The sequence below is a fragment of the Myotis myotis genome, unplaced genomic scaffold (assembly GCF_014108235.1).
Source record: "Myotis myotis isolate mMyoMyo1 unplaced genomic scaffold, mMyoMyo1.p scaffold_m19_p_11, whole genome shotgun sequence".
In the NCBI taxonomy this organism is placed as follows: domain Eukaryota; kingdom Metazoa; phylum Chordata; class Mammalia; order Chiroptera; family Vespertilionidae; genus Myotis; species Myotis myotis.
The window spans coordinates 71689808-71713278 of NW_023416315.1; the positions used below are offsets into that span (position 1 = coordinate 71689808).

A 23471-nucleotide genomic window follows, 5' to 3' on the forward strand; every position below is an offset into this window, starting at 1 on the left:
AGTCAAATATTAATTGAGCATAGTGGCTTTTGGTCAATTTCTGGATTCTCTGTTCTGTTCCATTGGTCTATATGCCTGTTCTTGTGCCAGTAACAGGCTGTTTTGATTACAGTGTCTTTGTAGTATAACTTGACATGTGGTATTGTGGTTCCTCCAACTCATTTTGAGTACGTAGATTTGTAGAATAACTTGATATCTGGTATTGTGATTCCACAACTTTGTTCTTTCTCAAGATTGCTGTATTTGCAGTCATTTTGGTTCCCTATACACTTGTGGAGTGTTTCTTCTAGGTCTGTTAAATATGTCATTAGTATTTTAATAGGGATTGCATTGAATCTATAGATTGCTTTGGGTAATATGGACATTTAAATGATGTTGATTCCACCAATTCATGAACATGTTGTATTCTTCCACTTTTTATATCTTCCTCTATCTCTTTTTTCAAAGTCCTGTAGTTTTAGAGTACAGGTCTTTCACCTACCAGGTTATGTCAATTCCTAAGTATCTGAATTTTTTTGTTGCAATGGTAAATGGGATTTTTTTTTAAGTTTCTCTTTCTAAGAGTTCACTATTGGTGTATAAAAATGCTATGGAATTTTGGATATTAATTTTGTATCCTGCTATGTTTCTGAATTCATTTATTAAACCTAGTAGTTTTTTGATGGAGTCTTTAGGGTTTTCTATGTATAGTATCATGTCATCTGCAATTAATGAGAGTTTAAATTCCTCCTTTCCAATTTGGATGCATTTTATTTCTTCTTGTCTGATCACTATGGCCAGGATTTCTAGTACTATTTTGAATAAGAGTGATGAGAGAGGTCATCCCTGTCTTGTTCCTGTTCTTAGGGGAAATGGTTTTAGTTTTTGTCCATTAAGTATGATGTTGGCTGTAGTTTGTTATATATGGCCTTTATTATGTTGGGATATGTTCCCTATTACCAGTTTGCTGAGAGTTTTTATTAAAAAGGGTGTTGCATTTTGTCAAATGCTCTTTCTGAATCATGTGATATGATCATGTGATTTTTATCTTGCTCGTTTTACTGTGCTGTATCACATTTTATTGATTTGCGAATACTGTACCAGTCTTGCATACCCAGAATAAATCTCACTTGGTCATCTTTTTAATGTATTGCCAGATGCTATTAGCTAAAATTTTCTTGAGGAATTTAGCATCTATATTCATCAGGGATATTGCCCTGTAGTTCTCTTTGTTGTGTCTTTATCTGATTTTGGAATTAGGGTAATGCTGGCCTCATAGAAAGAGTTTGGAAGTGTTACTTCCTCTTGAATATTTTTGAATAGTTTGAGTAGAGATGTTAATTCTTCTTTGAACATTTGGTAAAACTCCCCTGTGACTCCGTCTGGACCAGGGCTTTAATTTGCTGGAAGTTTTTTGATTGTTGCTTCGATTTTATTAGTTATCAGTCTAATTAGGTTTTCTGATTCTTCCTAATTGAGTTTTGGAAGGTTGTACTTTTCTAGGAATAAGTCCATTTTGTCCAGGTTGTCCCATTTGTTGGAATAAAGTCGTTCATAGAATCTTTTGTTTTTTTTACAATCCTTTGTATTTTTATGGGGCTAGTTGTTACTTCCCCTCTTTCATTTCTGATTTTGTTTATTTGGGTCCTCTCTATTTGTTTGGTTGTGAGTCTGGCTAGAACAGTGGTTCTCACCTTCCTAATGCTGCGACCCTTTAATACAGTTCCTCATGTTGTGGTGACCCCCAACCATAACATTATTTTCGTTGCTACTTCATAACTATAATTTTGCTACTGTTATGAATCGTAATGTAAATATCTGATATGCAGGATGTATTTTCATTGCTACAAATTGAACATAATTAAAGCATAGTGATTAATCACAAAAACAATATGTAATTATATATTCAATATGTGTTTTCCGATGGCCTTAGGCGATCCCTGTGAAAGGGTCCTTTGACCCCAAAGGGGTCGCAACCCACAGGTTGAGAACCGCTGGGCTAGAGGTTCATCTATCTTGTTTACCAGATACCCTTTCAAAGAACCAGCTCTTGGTTTTATTGATCTTTTGTATTTTTTTTTGGTCTCTATGTCATGTATTTCCACTCATATCTTTATTATTCCTTCCTTCTACTTGTTCTGGGCTTTCTTGTTGTTCTCTTTCTAATTCTTTAAATTGTAGTGTTAGATAACTTATTGCCAGTTTTTCTTGTTTTGTTTTTGTTTTTGTTTTTGTTTTTGTTTTTTTTTTGTGGTAGCCCTATAGTGTCCCATAAATGTCGCATTGTTTTGTGTTCATTTTCATTTGTTTCCAGGATGTGCTTTATTCCTTCTTTGATCTCTTTGGTTACCCATTCATTGTTTAATAGCATGCTATTTAGCCTCCATGTATTTGATTGTTTTTGAGCATTATTATTGTAGTTGATATCTAATTTCAGGACATTGTGGTGTGAGAAGATGGCTTGACATGATTTCAGTCTTCTTGAATTTGTAGAGACTTAGCTTGTGTCCTATAATGTGGTCTATCTTTGAAAATGTCACATGTGCATTTTATAAGAATGTATATTCTGTAGCTTTGTGAAGGAGTGTTCTGATAGTATAAATTAGTTCTGTTTTCTAGAGTGTCATTTAGGATTTCTGTTTCCTTGTTGATTTTTTGTCTAGAAGATTTATCCAGTGATGTCAGTGGAGTAATAAAGTCCTCTACTATTATTGTATTGCTGTCGATCTCTCCCTTGATATCCTCCAGAAGTTATTTTATATATTTAGATGCCCCTGTATTGGGCCCATATGTGTTTACTAGAGTTATAGCCTCTTGTTGAATCTATCCCTTTAGTATTATAAAGTGACTTTCCTTTTCTCTTGTTATGGCCTTCACTTTGAGGTCTGTTTTGTCAGATATAAGTATTGCTACCCCAGCTTTTTTTTTTCATTTCCATTTGCCTGAAAAATGTTTTTCCATCCTTTCACTTTTAGTCTGTGTGAGTCCTTTACTCTAAGGTGGGTCTCTTGTAGACAGCATATATATATGGGTCACATTTCTTACACATTCAGCTACACTATGTCTATTGATTGGAGCATTTAATCCATTTATGTTTAACGTTATTATTGATAGGTATTTGTTGCCATTTTTATTCTTTATGCCTATATTTCTTCTTTCCTTTCTATTCCTTCATTTTACAACAGTCCCTTTGCATTTCTTGCATTGCTATTTTGGTGGTAATAAACTCTCTTAGCCTATCTTTGTCGGTGAAGCTCTTTATTTTACCTTCAATTTTGAATGATAGCCTTGATGGATAGAATATTCTTGGATTCAGTTCCTTGCTTTTAATCACTTTTTATAGTTAATTTCATTCCCTTCTGGCCTGATGTGTTTCTGTTGAGAAATCCATTGATAGTCTAATGGGAGATCCCTTGTAGGTAACTTTCTGTTTCTCTCCGGCAGCCTTTAAGATTCTTTCTTTGCCTTTTAATTTTGCTAATTTAATTATGTGTCTTGGTGTCAGTCTTTATGAGTTCATCTTGTTTGGGACTCTGTGCTTCTTGGACTATGTGACCTTTTTCTTCCCAAAGTCAGAGAAGTTTTCTGTCATTATTTCTTCAAACAGGTTTTCTATTCCTTGCTCAGCTTCCCCTTCTTCTGGTACATCTATTATGCAGAAGTTGTTTCATGGCATGTTGTCCCAAAGCTCCCTTAGACTCTCCTCCTGCTTTAAAATTTTTTTTTCCAGTTGTTGCTCTGCTTGGGTGAATTTTTCTACTTTGTCTTCTAACTCTCTGATTCGGTCCTCAGCTACTTTTAGTCTACTGTTGAAACATTCCATTGTGTCCTTTATTGTAGCTATGTCATTCATTTCCTCTTGATTCTTACACATGGTGAATTTCTCATTCAGTTGTTTGCGCATCCTTATAGCTGTTACTCAGAATTCTTTCTCCGACAAATTGCTTGACTCCATTTCATTTAGTTCCTTTTCTGGTGATTCCATGTTTTCTTTCATTTGGGGGTTGCTCCTTTGTAATTGTTTCTATGTATTAGATCAAACTGATATGCCACTCAGAGTTTTTTGGATTGGTCTTATTTAGTAGATGTTTTGTAGGACCCGGTGGTGCAGTCTCTCAGGTCACCCTCGGCTGGGTGTTCTAGGGAGGCCTCCTACTTGAGCTATTTGGGTTCTCCTGATGAGTTGAGTCTTGAATGTTATTGCTCCTTTCATGGATAGAGTCTCCTCTCAGGGTGTCTGTTTATGTGGCTCGCTCCATACCACATTGTGCTAGTCGTTGTGGAGGTGCTGACTGAACAGCACAACATGAAAAGATATGCAACATGAAAAGATATGACGCAGAAGGAACAGTGCATGAATATACACAAGACACCTATTACCCCAACAAAAGTGACCACCAGAGAAAAGAGAATTAGGAAAGATAAAATATGAGAGCAAGAATGATAGAGAGAGAAAAAAAGAAAGAAAGAATATTGGACTAAAACACAACAAAATAAAGAAACAAACAAATAAAACACCAAAAGGCATAAATGAGAACAACCAGAAGACGGGGGTGTTCCTTAGGGGGGGGGTCAGAATCTGTATAGATGCGGAGCTTAAATAAAGAAAATAAGGCCCAGCTCCTGCTCCACCATTGTTCTCAAAGGCAGCTCCAAGCAGCTGTCCTAGAAGGACCTGCTCCTTCAGGATTTCAATCGCATCCTCTTACCCAAGTGCCCTGCACTCTTTTTTGGGAATGCCTTCATCGTGTTCACCATCACCATTTGGTTATACTGGTGAATGTGGCATATGGATCTTATTCAGTCTGCTGTTCTGTATAGTGTGATGACCCTTGTAAGTGCTTATTTGGTAGCCTTTGCCTACAAAAATGTGAAATTTGTACTCTACCACAACATAGCACAGAAGAGGGAAGATGCTGCTTCCAAAGAAGTGACTGGAAAACTTTCTGAAGCTGATAATGCAAAGATGTCTCCAAAGTAAAAAGATGAAAGATTCTTGTTGGAGAAGAATGAAGTTGCTGAGTATGAAGCTACATTTTCCATTTTCTGTAACAACACCATGTTCCTGGTCTTGGTCATTGTTGCATCCTTCTTTATATTGAAGAACTTCAACCCCACAGTGAACTATATTCTGTCCATAAGTGCTTTATCAGTTCTCATCGCCCTCCTGTCTACTAGCTCCAATAGACCATGTCAGCTTCCTTCATCCTTGGCTTTGTATCTGTGGGTGGTCAGTGCTATCTGGAAAAGTATTCGGATGGTCAGGACCATCATAGATCTTTTTATAGTCTGGAGTTTGAGGGTTTGAAAGACCCAACAAAATGTAATTCAGTATTTGTTTATTGGCTCTTTTTTGACAAACTGTTGAAAGTACATGAATTGAATTCCAGGACATTTATTACTAAGGAAAACATATCTGGCAATGTACTATAATCACAAGAGGAGAAAATAACTTGTTTCCTTGATCTGTCAGAGGTCACTGTTATGCCCAGATTTCAAGATCCCCAAAAGACCACCAGGGAGCCAGCCGAGTCCGATGCAAAAGCAAAGAGTCTTTATTCGAGCTAGCTCGGCTCCCCGACCACACTCACCGACGCAGCGGCAAGTGGCAGAGAGAGAGCGAACTCTGTGTGGAGAGGGGTTTTATAGGGGGGTTGGAGTAAGGGGAGGAGAGAGGACTGTGGGCCCTGCCGATTGGCCAGGCGCAAGTCGGTGTCTTGTTACACAGGATGTGGTCATATCTATGGCGCACACTTCCCTTGATTGTCATTGGTTAGTTTAAAGAAATCCTGGGTGTGGCTTGCAGAGGCTTGGGCTTCCGGGAAGAAGCTCCTTGCCGAGCACATGGCTAAGGCTGCTGCCCCAAAATGGAGGATCCAGGGTAAGATGGAGGGCATAGCCCTCGCCCTGGGGCAAGATAGAGGGCGTAGCCCTCGCCCTTTCAGTGACAGTAACCTGGACTGAACTGTTAGAATTTGTTATAGTAGCAAAGAGTTAATAACTGGTTCTGTGTGTTCCAAGCACAATATTACAACTTTTTGGGAACCATAAATATTAGAATGAATCCTCTTTCCTCTCTTTCCCCCTGCCTGGGGGAGAGATTGAACTGCATGTTTACAAGTCTCTGAATTTGTGATTTGAAATAACTCAATTAAAGTTAAATACATGATTTCTTCAATTTGGGGAAGAAAAGAAAGGAAAGGAGGTTAAGGAATTGGAGGGATAGGGGAAGGACCATGGTTTAGAGTAGAGGAGAGAGAAAAGAAATGAGAAGAAGAAAAATAAATATGTTTTTTAAAAGAAATAGTGGAGAGAGCACATACACCTGAATTTAGGAAGTGAAACAAGTTTAAACATTAGGAGAAGAGCAAGAGAAGAGAGAAAAAAAATTGAGTAGTGAGGAAAAAGAAAAGAAGGGAAAATAGGGGAGGAGCAGGGAGGAGAAAATTATATATGAATTAACCAACAGAGACTAGCATAACAGATCAATGAGCAGATAAAGATCAATTTTAAAAATGGGGAAGGAAAGAGAAATACTAAAACAGAGAAAAGGAGAAGGAAAATGTGAGGGGAAAAAGAAGAGAGGACAAAAAAGGTGCAAAAAATAAAACATAATTAAAAAAATTTTAAATAAAAATAAAAAAGTGAAGTGAAGGGTCCTTTCGCTTCAACCGAGTTTGAATGCCCCATGGGAGCTGGTTTAGGTCCCCACTCTTCTGTCTGTCTGCCAATTCTGGGCTTCCTGTTTGTCAGGCACTGTCTTTTGGTGTTTAGCATCCTGCCTGAAGCTCCAGGTGACCCACAGGTCCTCTGCTTGTGTCTGTCTCCACAGGCCTAGGCTGCAAGTAGGCGGGACCAATCTTCCCTCTTTGTCTGTTTCTGACAGGGCTTTAGGTTGGGCTGTTTCACTTTCAGGGAACATGATGAATGTTTTTTCCTGACCTAGAGCTACTCCTCCACGAGTGGCCCAAAATATTACTCTGTCCTTGTTTGGACAGCCATCCTTGCATGGCACTCAATGGGGTTGGCTGGCAATCTGGAGTTTTTATCAGTCTGGTTCCCAGGGCCTCTCTTCCAATCCAGTCACTGAGGACTCCTTGAGACTATTCAGACACACAAGCTTGGTCTCTGCCTTTGTTTCCTCTGTAAAGCTCAAATTGCAGGGTGTGGCAGGCTGTATCTCCTGCCCTGAGGTTACTGGGAGGGGCTAGCTAGCTCCTTTGGAGAGAAATGGCCATTTAGGTTTGGAAGCCTAAGAACTTCCCAGTACAGGACTCCTGGCCACATCTCCCAGCCCTGCTTCCCTTCTCAGGCACCTCAAGTCTGTGCCCCCAACCCTGTCACCCCTCTCAAGCCCTCGCCACACTTCCTACCAGTCTCCAGGCATTTTCTGTCCTTCCTTAAAATTGCCTCCTGAGCTGGGCCTAATTTGTTACTTCCGGGTGGATTTTCTCTGATTTAGTTGTATTTCCAGTCTGGCCCCGGATGAGGTGCACTACACATCTGCCTATTCCGCTGCCGTTTTTTCTTCCTCTTCTCCCTATCGTGTACCCTATTTTTTAAGTGCTGAAGCTCACTGAGAGATATTTAGCATAGCAATATGAAATGCCACATGAAAAAAACTTGCCAATGGGAAAATAAAGATAGGAAAAATAAAATGAAGCTAAAACACAGATCTCCAGAATAAAGCTCAGTATATTTTTTGTAATGAAAGTCTTAAAAATTTAATGAAGATAGGTACATGAGTAGAAGGGAGACCCATCTCTGTATAAAAAATGTTTTGCTTTACAGGAGACCATATTTTCCCTAGAATAGTGCTTGTCACACTCTAGTGCAGTGGTTCTCAACCTTCCTATTGCCACGACCCTTTAATACAGTTTCTCATGTTGTGGTGACCCCCAACCATAACATTATTTTCGTTGCTACTTCATAACTGTAATTTTGCTACTGTTATGAATCATAATGTAAATATCTGATATGCAGGATGTATTTTCATTATTACAAATTGAACATTATTAAAGCATAGTGATTAATCACAAAAACAATATGTAATTATAGATGTGTTTTCCGATGGTCTTAGGTGATCCCTGTGAAAGGGTCATTCGACCCCCAAAGGGGTTGCGACCCCCAGGTTGAGAACCGCTGATCTAGTGCATCAGGATAACCTGGAGGGCTTGTTAAACCTCAGATTGCTGGGCCCCACCCAAAAAGTTTCTGATTCTGTAGGTTTTGAGTGATGCTCAAGATTTTTCATTTCTAACAAGTTTCTGGGTGATGCTGATGCTGCTGGTTTTGGGACCACACCTGAGAACCATTGCCCTAGAAAAGAGTTGAGTCTATTCCAGCAACCAGCAAGGTGAATGATTGTGGCTTCCAAGTAACATAGAGAATAGGCCCAGTCATTTTAGTTGGAACATTTTGTAAGTTTGCATGTATCAGTACAATCACAGAACACTCAATAGAGGCCCATGGGCACCCCAGGAAGTACTTTGGCTTTGTTTTCCTGTATGTCTAACTTTTCCCTATTATTGAGAATCTTCTGGAATTATTGACATAAAGTTTTAAGATCACTAGAATTAGGATTCTGCCCTATAAGTAAAACTGGTGTATAATAGCATTCATTTAGTACATTACTAATAACATTGTAGTTAGATATACATTTCAAAAAATCGTTTTATGCTAAAGTTCATTCTCTTTTGTAGTATTAAATTGAGATTGGGGTTTTCCATACATAATAAATACTTCATTACTGGTTTGGGTAGTGTCTACTCACTTCGATTGGTTAATATTAAGTGGAAATTCTTACAAAATAGCAAACATGAGTCATAGCAATGAGAAATACACTAACTGACAGGTTAGAGAACTTCTTAAGAACTCAATTCACCAGTGATATTCAGGATTGGAACACCTGCTTTTCCCAGCTCAGAGGTCCAAGCCCAGAAACATTTAGAGGTGAACTTCAAGTAATGCTGCTCTCAATATTAGTGTTGTAATTAACTATTTCCCTTGGTCATTTTATTTTCAGGATGGCTGGACACCAGTTCACGCAGCTGTGGATACTGGTCATGTGGACAGCCTCAAGCTTCTTATGTACCACAGAGCACCAGCTTTTGGAAATTCCTTGCATGAGGAGGAGACCAAGTCAGGCCTCTTAGACTTGGATGGAGAAGAAGAGAGTCCTGAAGGCACAGCCAAACCTGTTGTTTCTGCAGACCTCATTAACCATGCCAACATAGAAGGATGGACTGCTGCCCATATTGCTGCTTCAAAGGGTTTTAAGGTGTGTCAGGTAGCAGCTGACCTCATTACACAGCTGTAATTTGATGAGTGGCAAAGTTGTCTGCTGTTGACTTGTGTGTATGTCAGTGGAATAATAGAAGACTAAGTGGTACCATTGCAGGAGATGATTAGCTACCTATGTGAACTGACATTTTTCTATCCAGCAGATACGATCAAGAGTATATGAGACTTCTTGCAAAAAAATATGTTTGGAGTTTGTTAACAAGAAATGTGGGAGTAATTTTAGATATTTTGTCTCATCTAAAATTAGGAAAAAATGGTTGGTATTGATTAGTCTGCTGGGTTGTTTGATTCAGTACCAAGACCATGATACTAGTTAGAGGGAAGGCCAAGTCTCAAATACATGCCCTCTAACATGAACAGCCTCATTACACCTTATATGTGCTGGCCTATTAATAGAGGGGGCTGTGGATTCTGATTATTAAGGAAATAACATAATATGGTGAGCCATCTATTTGTGCTTCTTTTTTCTAGTTAAGCCACTTTGGAAAGAATATGCTCTAGCAATAATAAGTTATTAGAAAGCTTTTGAGTGTAGGACACTGTGTGTGCTATCATTTGTAGGGATCCTTTATGCCATTAGGTCCAGTGGTAAGGGTGTGGAGTACCAGAAAACTGTAGGATAAGAGAAGTACAAAAAATTAAAACAAGGGAATAGAATGTCAACTATAATTGAAAATAAATTTTCTCAAAAAGTAGGGTAATAGGTGTGGTTAAAAGAGGATAATGCACATTTTTTTATTTTTGTGGAAAAAAGGGAGAGAGTGCATATATTTCAGAGAGCAGAGTTGCAGGGATGTTGGGTTCATAAATGACTCATTCTAGAGGAGATAGAAATCATTTGGAGCCTTGCAGAGTGAGTGAGATTTGCCATCATCACTGGGGGAAAGAGTAGTTCAGATGAAGGGAGCAATGGGAACAGAGAGTGGGAAGGGCAAGTGGGTAACAGCTCCAATCGGGCTAATGAAGAATAGTGAGAAGAAATAAGACTGGACTGGGAATACCATATGATGTCATGGACCTTCAGTGACATATTAAGTTTGGGCTTTATTTCCTAGTCAGAGTAAAGCCATTGCAAGGAGCAAAATAATCAATAGGTTAAAGATGACGAGAGTGGTAGAAATAATAAGAGATATTATAGGCTAGAAATATCCTAAAGATTGAAGAGATTAGATATGGGAAATGAGGGTGCTGAATAGAAGGATAACAGTGATGTTTTCAGAAAGAGAAAGGCGTCATTGTGATCAAGAAGATAGATTGTGAGTTTAGACATGCTGAATTTAAGTGCTGTGTTATGTCCATCCAGATGGAGACATCGCGAATAGCTAAAAATGTGTACTTGGAGCTCCTTGTTGGATAACTTCTGTTATTGTGAATTGCATTGGATGCCAGAAAGGAGCATGAAAGGGGTGGCTTGCATCCTGTCTTCACCTCTTAAAGAAAATCTTTGAGTTTAAAACAATATGTTACTGATAAGAGGGGGTATACGTGTGCTCAACCTAAAGGCAAAAAGCAAAAACAAAAGAGTGAAGCAGAACCTGAGCATGACTGATCTAGAATATTCAGCTAATGAACCTCATGCTAGGCAGAGAGAGGAACCTGCTCCCTGACTGGTGTCACCCTGCAGTGTAGGGCACAGTGTTGCAGCTCAGCTCCTTAATTAGGACTCCTTATTAGGCCTGGTGCTTTTGATAATCAAGGATGTCTTATGGATACCCAGGCCCCTGGCAAGTGTGGGTGCTCTGTCATTGTTGAATAGAGGGAACTGTAACCTCTTTCTCTCTCACTTAGAAGATGTCTCACCCTGTATTCTCTTACTTTAAGAAGCATAAGATGAATTTTGAATAAGAAAAGAAATATTTTAAAAAATGAGATCGACAACATTCACACACCTCCAAGTAAAATGATAGATTACAATAACTTATTTTAGCCCTGGAGTAGGTACATAATCTTCCAGTCTAACTTCATTTTATGATTTTTATGATTATAAGTACATTTAAGCCCTGGAGAGATTAGTAGATAGAAGTTGGGAAGGAAGCCCAGATTGCCTGATTTAATTACTCTTCACACTATACCATGCTGCCTTCCATCCTAGTGAAAGGCATTGGAAAATATTCTTGAATCATTTGCCTCTTACAAAGTTTATGTTCTGACTGAGGTAGCTCTCCATAGAGGTAATCCATTTACAACTAAGTTATAAAGAGAAGTTTTCTGTGGAAAAAAAAAAGTCTGAAGTAATCATGTGAGTAAAAAGGTTCTGCACTGACCACAAGCTGAGGCCCAAAAAGACAAATACTTTTCCTCTCTATGGTAGTCTATATGTGTCCAGACTATATAAGGTAGTAGTACTGTCACCCAAGAAGAAGACCTCAGTTTCCACTGTTTTTCAGTAAAGCATCATGGGATTTCAGAGTTCAAAGATACATAGCTCATCCAGTCTAATCACCTCGTCTTAAAAGATGAAAAAATTAAGTCTTGGAAAATTGCATAACTAATTCTCCAAGGTTAATTCATAGGAGATCAAATTCCCAAATCAGTACTTTTTCCATTTTTGTCCTTGGTCTTCTTCCCAATGGTTAAGCAATTTATGCAGATTGCAATTTAGTATTTGGTAATAAGAGCTCCTCACACTAAACCTGGCCTGTGACGACTCCAGAGCTGAACCAGTCACTGAGGGTGAACCTTTGTTTTCATCACTTGGTGTGAGCAGGCAGAAAAGTTTCTTAGCGAAGCTGTTCTGTCATGAGAACTTTGATACGTCAAGTTCCTGCAGAGAAACATATTAGGGAGATTTTGTGCATCTTTGCTGTTGAAGCTCTCATATAAAGAGAGTCTTTAAAAAATATATATATATGTTTTTATTGATTTCAGGGAAGAAGGGAGAGGGAGAGATAGAAACATCAATGATGAGAGAGAATCATTGATCGGCTGCCTTCTGCATATCCCCCATGGGGATCAAGCCTGCAACCTGGGGCATGTGCCCTGACTGGGAATTGAACCATGACCTTTTGGTTCATAGGTTCATGCTCCACTACTGAGCCACATCAGCCAGGCTAAAGAGATTTTCTATTTGGGGGTGTGTGTCTTTTTTACTGCAGGAGTAGATTGTATAATTTATATATTGCCAAAGCAGTTGCTTCTTACCACTCATGTTCTTATGTGGTCTCTCTGGGTTAACTGTATAATGCCAACTCCTCCCCCAAAACTCTTCCATTCTTTGTTTACACTCTGACTTTGATAACAAGGTATTTTTCTTTGTTTTTCCAGATTTTTCTCTTTTGTTTAACCATAAGCAGCTTCCAAGCTCCATTCACAGCTGGCTAGTCCTGCTTTTTAAGAACTCACCCAGTCTTTCAGCTTTAACTGGGCTTCTGCTATAACTAGTCCCAAACCCAAATCTCCGCATCTGGCTTTTTAATTGTCTTCTGGACATTTATATCCAGCATCCTAGAAGTCATCTCTGGGCATGCCAGTGTCCTCTGGTCAGGTGGTGGCCCTCTTGTTGTCCTCTCCAGGCCATTCTTGCATCGTGTTAGGATTGTGTTCTGCCTGATGCATTTGTTGCTTGTTTCCTCTCACACTGTAGCATCTAACCAGCTGGGTGGTCCGGAAGAAGTTTGTGTCTCAAGTGCACAGGCCCACATGGAGCCCCCAGATATAGATTCCCCCTTCATAGGAAATGGCTGTAAAGAGAAAATGATGATTAGGAGCCACTAAATCTCTTCCTTGTCACACAGAGTTGGGTAACTAGCTGAGAGGAGAAAGACAGGATACCTATGAAGTTGAACCATGATAAATCATGATAAATAGAACCACTTCTTTGGAATCTGTTTTTTTTGTGCTTTTGATTCTCCATGATTATTCCCTTAATTTTTATAAAATTATTTTTGAAAGACCAGACTCACTTAGCTCTATGTAAGCAAAGGGGAGGCTATTTTTTTTTAACACACATTCCACAATGTTCAGTGCAGAAAATGGTATTCTTGCTTAATTTGAGCAGCAGTGATTAACCGACAGAACCCTAACGGATTCTAATGTAAACTTAGTCAACTGATTTATTCTAACGTAAACTTCTAACAAACACACTCCACCCTTCACCCAGGACGTGGACTTTCCAGTGTTTTCCCTAATGCCTTTCATTGACCTGGATTTTGACCCTGTTCTCCTCACTTTGTACTTTCTCGCTTGATCTTATTGATCCCCAAGATACAATCTATTAGAAATTCCAAAATTGTCCCTCTGGCCCAACTTACTGTTTCCTGAATCCATCCAGGAAAGTTCTATCCAAGATGGACAATTTATAGGGCATTTCCTTAGTAACTAGAAGAACAGACTTCCCGGTCTGGCTAGTACAGTCCTTTATTATGCCTGTCATCCCAGTGTTGTTAATAACTGTTATTATTAACTTTTTAAAAAATATATTTTATTAATTTTTTACAGAGAGCAGGGTGAGGGATAGAGAGTTAGAAACATTGATGAGAGAGAAACATCGATCAGCTGCCTCCTGCACACCCCCCACTGGGGATGTGCCTGCAACCAAGGTTCATACCTTTCACCAGAATTGAACCTGGGACCCTTCAGTCCACAGGCCGACGCTCTATCCAGTGAGCCAAACTGGTTAAGGCTATTATTAACTTTTACACTTAAAAGTGTCACAGTTTAGAAAATTATATGGCAACCTTGTTGATGACCAAATTCGTTTTTGCTTCTACCAAACAGTTCCAAGTGGGTGAATCCTTGGGCTCCCATGTTCATGCTCCTTAGCCAGTCTGCTGCATCTCTTGTTCTTCCTCTGAATCTAAAAACATCACCTGCCACTATATTTACTTCTTCAATCTTTCTAATTTAATGATTTCAATTGATCAATACAACTCTAGATTTTATTCTTTGATAAATGAATTTTGAATATGTTGCCTCCTCCGTGCCCCATGAGCACTATCCTTGAGGCACCCTCATTATCTGCTGTCTGGACTTGTGTGGGCGCCTAGCGGGGTCTCCTCAGCCAGTCACTTCCACTCTTTACACTGCCATGCAAGGGGCCTTTCTAACAGGGAACATGGTCATGTCATTTACCTGCTTAATGTTTTTACAAGGCTCTGTCACTTCCAGGATAAATGTCACCTTTATCATGACAGATAGGTCCCTTCCTGGCCTGGCCTCAGTCTACCTCCTCGAGCACACCTCCTGTCTCCTCCCCTCATGCATTCTGTGATCTAACCATGTGCTGCCAGCTGCTGTGCAGACATCCCGTGCTTTCTCTGCTCTCCCAGCCTTTTCATCTGCTGTTCCCATTACCTCAAGTGGCCTCCTCTCCTGTCCTGACCCCTCCCTGCCTGGAAAACATCTCAGCTGAAGTCTTGGCTTCTGGGAGTGAGATATTCCCAGGGCACCTCTTGACACTTAAGAGAGCTTGAACTTCAAAACTGTAATTGTTTGCATGCCTCTCTCCCTTTCTGCCTCCTTCCCCAAATCACTTTTCCATCTTTGTATATGCTGTACCCAGCAGACTTTCCGGCCCTAAAGTACTAATTGTTTGCCCAGCCAAACAGTGGACTGAGTGGCTCAGTGGACTGAGTGTCATCCCATGCACCAAGAGGTTGCTGGTTCAATTCTCGGGCTGTGGTCAGGGTGCATGCCCGGGTGGTGGACTCGATCCCCAGTAGCGGGTGTGCAGGAGGCAGCCGATCGATCTTTTTATCTCTCCATTTCCTTTCCTCTCTAAAATCAATAAAAACATATTTTTTAAAAAGTACTAAATGTTTGTTGAATCAATTCATTCTTTTTAACCGATCTCCTTCCTGTCACCCTGTTTCTTGCGAATATATCTTCCAAATGCACCAGCTGGTTTTCAGAGCTGAGCCGACCATGCCACTGGCTACCTGAACATATGCTCATGCCTATAGAGAAGCATCCAAACTCCTCAGCACTCAGCCCTCCGCAGCTGACTCCAGCCGTCTTCATTTCTGACCACTCACCCCAAAATCAACTTTTTGGCTTATGCCATCACTTCCCATTTTTACAGCCTTCAGCTCCCCTGCCCTGCAAAACGATACACTCACACCCAAGGTTGTTCTCAGAACCTGCACTGGACCTTACCTCCTGGACATCTGCAAACTGCTTTCACGTTTGCTCCCTCTGTCTGGTCTCAGACTCTCAGCTCTCTGCCTTGACTCTGACTTTAGCTCTTTGGACTAGGGCAGTGGTCGGCAAACTGCGGCTCGCGAACCACATGCGGCTCTTTGGACCGTTGAATGTGGCTCTTCCACAAAATACCATGTGTGGGCGCACACATACAGTGCGATGAAACTTCGTGGCCCATGCGCAGAAGTAGGTTTTCGGCCTGGGCGAGTCTATTTTGAAGAAGTGGCGTTAGAAGAAGTGGGGGGTGGCCATATAGAGAGGATGAACAAAATGAGATAGACAAAACAAGTATACAAGACGAGTGTGGATGGGCGAGTTGGAAGGGGTCGACCTCAGCGAACGTACCTCAATCAGATTCAGGATGTTTTTAGCAAAGGCCAGCTTAGAGTACCCTAATTAAGTTAATAACAGTGTACCTACCTATATAGTTTAAGTTTAAAAAATTTGGCTCTCAAAGGAAATTTCAATCGTTGTACTGTTGATATTTGGCTCTGTTGACTAATGAGTTTGCCGACCACTGGACTAGGAGTTTCTACTTAGTCCCCTTAGCACTGGCCCCTTGTTCCTCAGCTTTCCTTAAAGGGCCATGGTAGAGTTGGTTCATTGGCCCTCACCATCTCTTCTACTGTTTCCTCTGTAATAACGGATCCTACAGTTTTCAGAGGGGCCCCTGACCACCCAAAATAAAGACTTGCCTTCTGCAGCCTCCGCTGAGGTAACGGTGGCCACCTACCTAAGTCCGGGTACATGGGATGTGAGCGGAAGTAAAAGCTGAAGCCTACGCTGCTGCTCCTTTAAGCCCCTGTTATTGCAGATGTATCTGTATGGTGACTAGGACTTTGGCTTGAACGCGTCTAGGTCTCTTGCTCTTCTACTAGTATAGGACACCCTGCCCCATTGAGGCCCCTGGGAAATCCATTTCCAGAAGCAGGGACTGGCATCACAACATTTATCCTCTTCACACAGTGCCACCTATCAGGAAAGACCTTAGATTCTTTTCTTCACCTTCCCTCCTCCACCTCCTCCACGTAGTAAAATTTTGTCCATCATTGCAACAGCCCCCTTTCCTGTGTACAATTTCCCCATGTCTAACTTCGCTACATTTTGTGTTCCTCCATAAGGAGCAGAACTGTTATCTTATTCATTGCCACAGTCCTTGGCTCTAACATAGCACCTGGCACATGCTTCGTACCTCTTTCATAAATTGTGTGGATTGTTGAGCACTAAGTGCTTGTACAGTAGTTGTAGCTGTTGTCACACAGCAGTTGTGTTCACCACTGAGCCCAGCGTATTGCTGTAGAATTTACACCTGTAGCAGTGTTTCGATATGTGATATCCTATTATCTTTCTGGCATTTTGTGCTTCATTAAAGAGACAGTCACTGCTTGTATATATTGCCCGCTGACTTAACTGAGCCATAATACAAATTATATATAACATTCTTTATGGATCAGAAATAAAAATCTTGCAGATTTGGGTTATATCTTTTATCATTTCTGTTTGTAATTTAAAGTAACATCACCCAGAATTATATTGAGATCAGTGACATTTGTTGATGTGATGAATATTCAGGCTCTTTTCTAATTGGTGATGATTATGTTGATTATAATAACAGCAGCTAATAAATATCAAGAGCTTATTAAGTGCTGAGAATATGAGAGCTTTGTATGCATCTTTTCTGTAAGTCACATAACAACTCTGTGAAACATAAATATTTGAAACGTAGATAAGGAAACTGAAGCAAAAAATGTTAAATGGTTTACCAAAAACATAGATAAAATAATTTATATTGGCAGGGTTATAATCCAAGTCAGTTTTGTCTTTACCTGGTTTTGCTGTACGTGCTAACTTGAATAAGAAATGTATTGTTTTTCTCTTTTATAATCTGGGAATTCACAAAGTTTAGTGCTCAGACTGCATTCTACTTAATCCTCATTTTAGAGTTAATCTCTAAATCGACATTACTGAATTTCTCACTATCTTATGCATTCACAGGTCTTGTGAAAATTAATAAACAGTTTTATTAGAATTGTTATTTATATATTGACTTTGATTTCACTTAATTTCTTGACTTAGTGACTTCTTAAATCTGAACCCCAGCCCCACAAAGCCAGACTGCGATTACAGTCATAGAGGAAACCCCTCCCACCTGGGAGGGGCGGTGAGAATCAGGTGTCCTGGCTGATTCCCTTTTCAGGCAGGTGATTGTCTCTACAGGGGTCCTCTGGTTCTGCTTCTCCATTTTGTGGGTCCAAGGGCTAGTCTCCAATCGCCACAGAATCCAAAAGTAGTCTCTACACCAGCTCTGCTCTTGAACCAGCACTGGCTTCCTTTTCAAATTTCACTTAATTGGTGGTTTCAGCTTACTCCTTGGTTATCTTTCTAGCCCTTAGGGATTTCCTGTACTTCCTTGTGAATTCTGGTTGCATTTCAAGTATGTTTGGGGGTAAATATGAGGCAGTTGGAACGTACATGTTCTCCTGGGGGGAGTGGAAATTGCTGTGGCCACTTCTGAAAGCGCTTTGCAATATATACTAACATAGAACATACGGCATACCTTGTGACCCAGCAGTCCAACTCTGGTTCATACACTCCACAGGAATGTGGGCCATAGTATCTACCAAAGGACTTGTGCTAGAATTTTCATAGTAGGACCCAAATGTCCATCCATAAGAGCTTAGGTAAGTAAGGAAATTGTGGTATATTGACACTAGAGAGTGCCACGTGGTAATTTTAAAAAGTGCAAAACAAAAAGATGAACAATGACTACTCCCAACACATGGATAAATTGTATAGACATTATGTTGACTGAAACAAGCCAAATATAAAAGTGTGCCTGCAGAATGAAACCATTTATATAAAGTTCATTAGCAAGCTAACCAGTCTCTAATACTAGAATCAGAACAGTAGATACCTAGGGGGCACAGGTGGTGGGGGAAGATGGGGAGAGAAGGGAGGGGGCTAGAGATTGAGATGAACGCTTACAAAGTGCTCCTTACACAAGTATTGTACTTTGTGATCATTCTTCAAGCTGAATACTTGTATACTTTCTATGCGAATACCATATGCTTCAGTAAAATATTCACATAAAAAAAGTGTGTTTTGCCAAACAGAAAGTGTGTGTGTGTGTGTGTGTGTGTTTAGGGAAATGATGAGAAGGATGTTGCTTGTTTTGGTTGTTAGTTCCTTGCCATAGGTCAGTGATGGCGAACCTTTTGAGCTCGGCGTGTCAGTATTTTGAAAACCCTAACTTAACTCTGGTGCCGTGTCACATATAGAAATTTTTTGATATTTGCAACCATAGTAAAACAAAGATTTATATTTTTGATATTTATTTTATATATTTAAATGCCATTTAACAAAGAAAAATCAACCAAAAAAATGAGTTCGCGTGTCACCGCTGACACGCGTGTCATAGGTTCGCCATCACTGCCATAGATTCTGGTCTGTTCAGTTTTGTGCTTAATTTTATGGGAAGTCAGGAAACAAAACATAATGTGGTAAAAGTTGAGCTAGTAGAGTTCCTTAGTAAATATCCGAAGGTAACATCCCGCTGGACAGTTATTTATTAGAAATGTTTGCATTTATTTCTACTTTGGTTTTGAAAATAAGACTTGTCAGTTTGTAGGTTACTGATATTTTTTGAGTGAAGATTTCCTTAAGCAGCATAAAAGAAGAAAAGCTGAAAAAGAGAGGGAACATAACTTCAATATCTATTGGGAATGTTTTTCTCAAAATACAACCAACATGGTCTTTATATATTTAATATTTAAAAAAAAAAAACAGACACAATAAGATCTGAAATTTTAAAAAGTGCTTACGAAGACTCTGGGACAGAATTGTTACAATTGGAGCCCCATACTCACATGATCAGGAAAGCAGTTCATAGTCCAGTATTCAGCAAGCAGCATCCAGTTGTAGCAAAAGCCGTTTTGCTTTATGTTGTGAAATTAACATTGAGGGATACTGTCTGCCAAAGTCAATTTCTTTCCTAATTTCCCTCTGCAAATTGAGTGATTAGTAAACTGATTTTTTTCTCTTGATACAGAAGAGGCTGTTCTGTGGAGCATTGTCTTGATCCTGTGATTCACAGTTCAGTGAAGCATTCTTTGCTTTTCATTTTGGGACATCGTTTAGTTTGAGTTGCTGGGGAATTCCTGATTTGTTTGCTGTGGGCAAATGACTTTTCCCGTGGGGTTTTAGCTCAAGTTTCTTAATTTGGACGGAAGGTAATAGAGCTCTTGTCTTTACAGAATTGCCTAGAAATTCTGTGTAGGCATGGTGGGCTTGAGCCAGAAAGGAGAGATAAGTGCGGTCGGACTGCACATGATGTGGCCACTGATGACTGCAAGCATCTGCTGGAGAATCTGAGTGAGTGCCTTCACAGCCCCACTGTTCATCCTGCATCCACAAAGCAGGGCCTCAGGGACCATGGGTAAAATATTAGTGCAACTCAGTTTCTCATTCTCTGTTTAGCTTTCTTTGAACCCGAGCTTTTATAAAAACACTTTACTGATGACAACTGTGGTAATTATTTTTCCATGTAGAATTGCTTTTTACAGAATGAGTTGCTATTCAAATAATGCAAGATCTTCCTTGTATTTTACTTAACCTAGGAAAGCATTCTAAGTCATTCTTCTGACTTAGGGTATCACTCTTTTCTTCTGACTTAGGTTGTCTTTGTAGACATGAGTCTAACAGGGTATGAGAAATCATGGCTGGATACTTTGCCATTAGCTGGTTGTATGAACCCAGGCAAGTCAGTTGTCTCTCCACATCTATTTGCCTACCTGTCTATGAAGATAATTGGTGATCTTTTTGGTTCCTTCCAACTTGAAGAATATGTGCTCTCAGCACATTTTATGAAAGTTTCATTTGTGGGTTCATGCATACAAAATAGTATGTATGACCTCTTAGGTTGAGATTATCACCCAATCCAGTAGACATAGCTAATTCATTCTAGGGTATGTAAGATGGTATTGTGCACTATGGAAAACATTAAGGAAGTTGGGAGGGTTGGGAATGGGAGTTTTTAAAATGGGTTTGGAAGTTTCAGTTTTTAAAATGATGGACAGGGTTGCCTCACTGATACCAAAGCAAACACTCGAAGGAGGTGAGGAACTTTCCAGGCCAAACATCCTGGTGGACAGAGGCCCTAAGGTAGGGTCATACCTGCATGTCTGAGGAACTGCCAGAGTGACTGGGTTAGAATGAGCAAGGGGAGAGTAGAAGGAAAGCAGGTCAGAGAAGTTCCAGGATGTGGTGGGGCTAGGATCCTGATCTTGTTGAAAATGTAGCATCAGAGGGACTTAAGGAGGAGCCATGTCAATGCTTGAGTATAGAAGTGATAGGATCTAAAGTACATGTTAGTAGCTCACTGACTTGTTGAGAATAGGCTATAAGAAGTCACAGGTAGAATCAGAGGACTTCTTAGTTCACTGATGTAGCATTCTAGGTAAGAGACAATAATGAGGACTCAATCTAGGATTGTAGCCGAAGAGTTAGCGAGAAGTGGTTTGGTTCTGATATAGCTGAAGATAGAGCCAAGAGAACCTTCTGCTGGGTTGAAATTGAAGTATGAGAGAGGGGAGTGAAACTTATATAAAATGATAGTGAACATAAACTGTAATTGGAAACTAATTTTTAAAGTATGAGAGAAGGAATTTGTGGAAAACTCCAGGTTTTCAGCCTGAGCAACCAATTGGCAGGATGGAGTTGCTATCAGCTGTCCAGGGGAAGGCTGCAGGTGAAGCAGCTTTTGCTAGTGAAGACCAGAAGCTCAGCTTGGGGTGTATGAATCTGAGCTGTCTGTCTGGTGGAACTCCGTGGAGATGTCAAGTCAGCAAGAATTCTAGAGATGAGTATGAGCTCGATATGCGAATCTGAGAATCAGCAGTCTATAGATGATACTTCAAGTCAGAGGACTGAATGAGATCACCAAGGAAGTGAATACAGATAGAAAAAAATGAGAAAAATGAGCCTTCCAACACTCTGTCATTAAGAAATCTGGAAAAAGTGGAGGGACCAATAAAGGGACAACAATAAAGAGTGACCAGTGAGGTCTGACATGAGGACATCCAGTAGAAGTGTACATCAGTGAGCACAGAGACATCAGTTGTGTCAGATGTTGGTGGTAAGTAAAATGAGGACTGAGAATTGACAACCTGAAAATAATATTATCCACTAGTTGGTCAGTTAATGGGAGAAGCCAGTTTAAGAAGGGGATCATGGGAAATGCACATTTTATTTTAATTTAAAGCATATAAAGTGATATTTCACTAATTTTTGGGTAGAAGTCTTCATTTTAGTGTATTTCTACGATTGAAGTTCCACATATTGTTCTTGTTTGAACAGACCACACCTTTCATGCTTCACGTATGATTTCTAGTGTTTGAGGACTTAAGCATATTTGTTAGCAGACAGGATTTGGGAATAATTACATGTGACTAAGCATATAATTCAGTTTGTAAGGATGGAAGTGCAGGGAGTGTTGCCCACCTAGGTGGGACCTCAATCAGTTGGTGTCAGAGAGAGATTAGAAAGATCATTTTAGAAGCACTGTCTGCCATTTATCAAATTTTTACTAGTACTTACCATGTAATTGTATGTTAAATTCATTTAAAATGTACACACCTTGATTGTACTTTCCTTCCATTTTATAGAAGAAATTGGGGTATAGAGAGATCAAGGTAAGCTCTCCCAGCTAATAGAAGGCTGACCTTGAGGCTGAGAACAAAGGTTGTATGGCTGAAGCCACCATCCTAAGCACACTGACCTATAGAACTATGTGTATGTTACATGCCATTGAGTCAGCTCCTACTCCTGGCAACCCTATGAATAGTGGTATCCACAATGTCCTGTCCTCAACAGCCCTGCTATGCCCCTGTAGACTCACGCTGTAGTTTCTTTTATATACATGTTGTTTATGTTTCTATAACCTGCCTCAATGAAGGTGAAGAGAATGGACAATACAGAGAATTCAGGGTCCAGAGAGGGCCCTAATTTTCTCAGATTTTTTTTAAAGAACTTGAGAATCTTGCTGAAGGGAAAGAGTCAATGAAGTAGAAAAGGCCAAAGATACAAGGAAAGATAATCAGTTCAAGCAACCTGGTTCCAAAGAAAGCGTGAGGATATAGATGAAAGACCAAAGTGTACTCCAGTATTAAGAACATTGAATTAATGTTATTTAAAGAAGTATTGAAGCTGCCCTTCTGTTTGCTTATAAAATGTTCACATTTGCTTATTTCATAGAATCATTTTGCTGTTTTTCTATCAGAATTTTTTAAATTTCTAATTGCCTTATTCTTCTAACAGATGCTCTTAAAATACCCTTAAGGATTTCAGTGGGTGAGATTCAACCAGGCAACTATAGTTCCAGTGACTTTGAATGTGAAAATACAATAGATGCTCTAAGTATCCGCAAACAGACATCCTGGGATGATTTTTCAAAAGCAGTGAGTCAAGCTCTGACAAGTCATTTCAAAGCCATCTCTTCTGATGAATGGTGGAGTCTGGAAGATGTGACGGACAATAACACCACTAGCTCCAGCATCGGCCTCAGTGCAAGCAGTGTGCAATCCATCATGCTAGGTATCAACAATCCTGCAATGAAGGGAAGTTAGATTTTCAGGTTCATTTATGTTTATGGGCTTCATAACCTGAGAATTTACTGGTTAAACACATTAAAAACTCACTGTGGCAGCTGCTGGTGCTGACACTTGAGTATTCACAATGCAGCCATTACATAACATTAGTATAAATGCGTTTATGCCTCAGATGATACTCAGAGAGTAAAGAACATGAAAGCCCTTGGTGTGGTATTGTGATTGCACTTGCTCTTCTAGATAAATGCGTGAAACTAACCACATTACAGCTGCTTGCTAATGCACAGGTTCTGAACACAGCTCCAAATTTGTACTTGGGCTATTCCAGGATATCTGTAATCCATTAACACCTTACCTCCAAGGACAGGAGTCTTAATGAAGTCTAGAATTGGAAAAAGCATTTTAATGAAGATATATTCAAAGCTCCCACATGGGATGAATCAGGAT

General features: G+C 39.8%; 1 protein-coding gene and 1 pseudogene across 1 annotated transcript in view; both read left to right on the forward strand.

The window, feature by feature from the left end:
* Positions 1 to 23471, forward strand: part of CTTNBP2 (cortactin binding protein 2) — a 177701-nt gene that overhangs the window by 92859 nt on the left and 61371 nt on the right. Inside the window, 3 exon segments of the mRNA XM_036328864.1 lie at positions 9005 to 9259; positions 19674 to 19791; positions 22735 to 23010. Coding sequence (XP_036184757.1) covers positions 9005 to 9259; positions 19674 to 19791; positions 22735 to 23010 — 649 coding nt within the window.
* On the forward strand, positions 4625 to 5287 carry LOC118666540 (annotated as a pseudogene).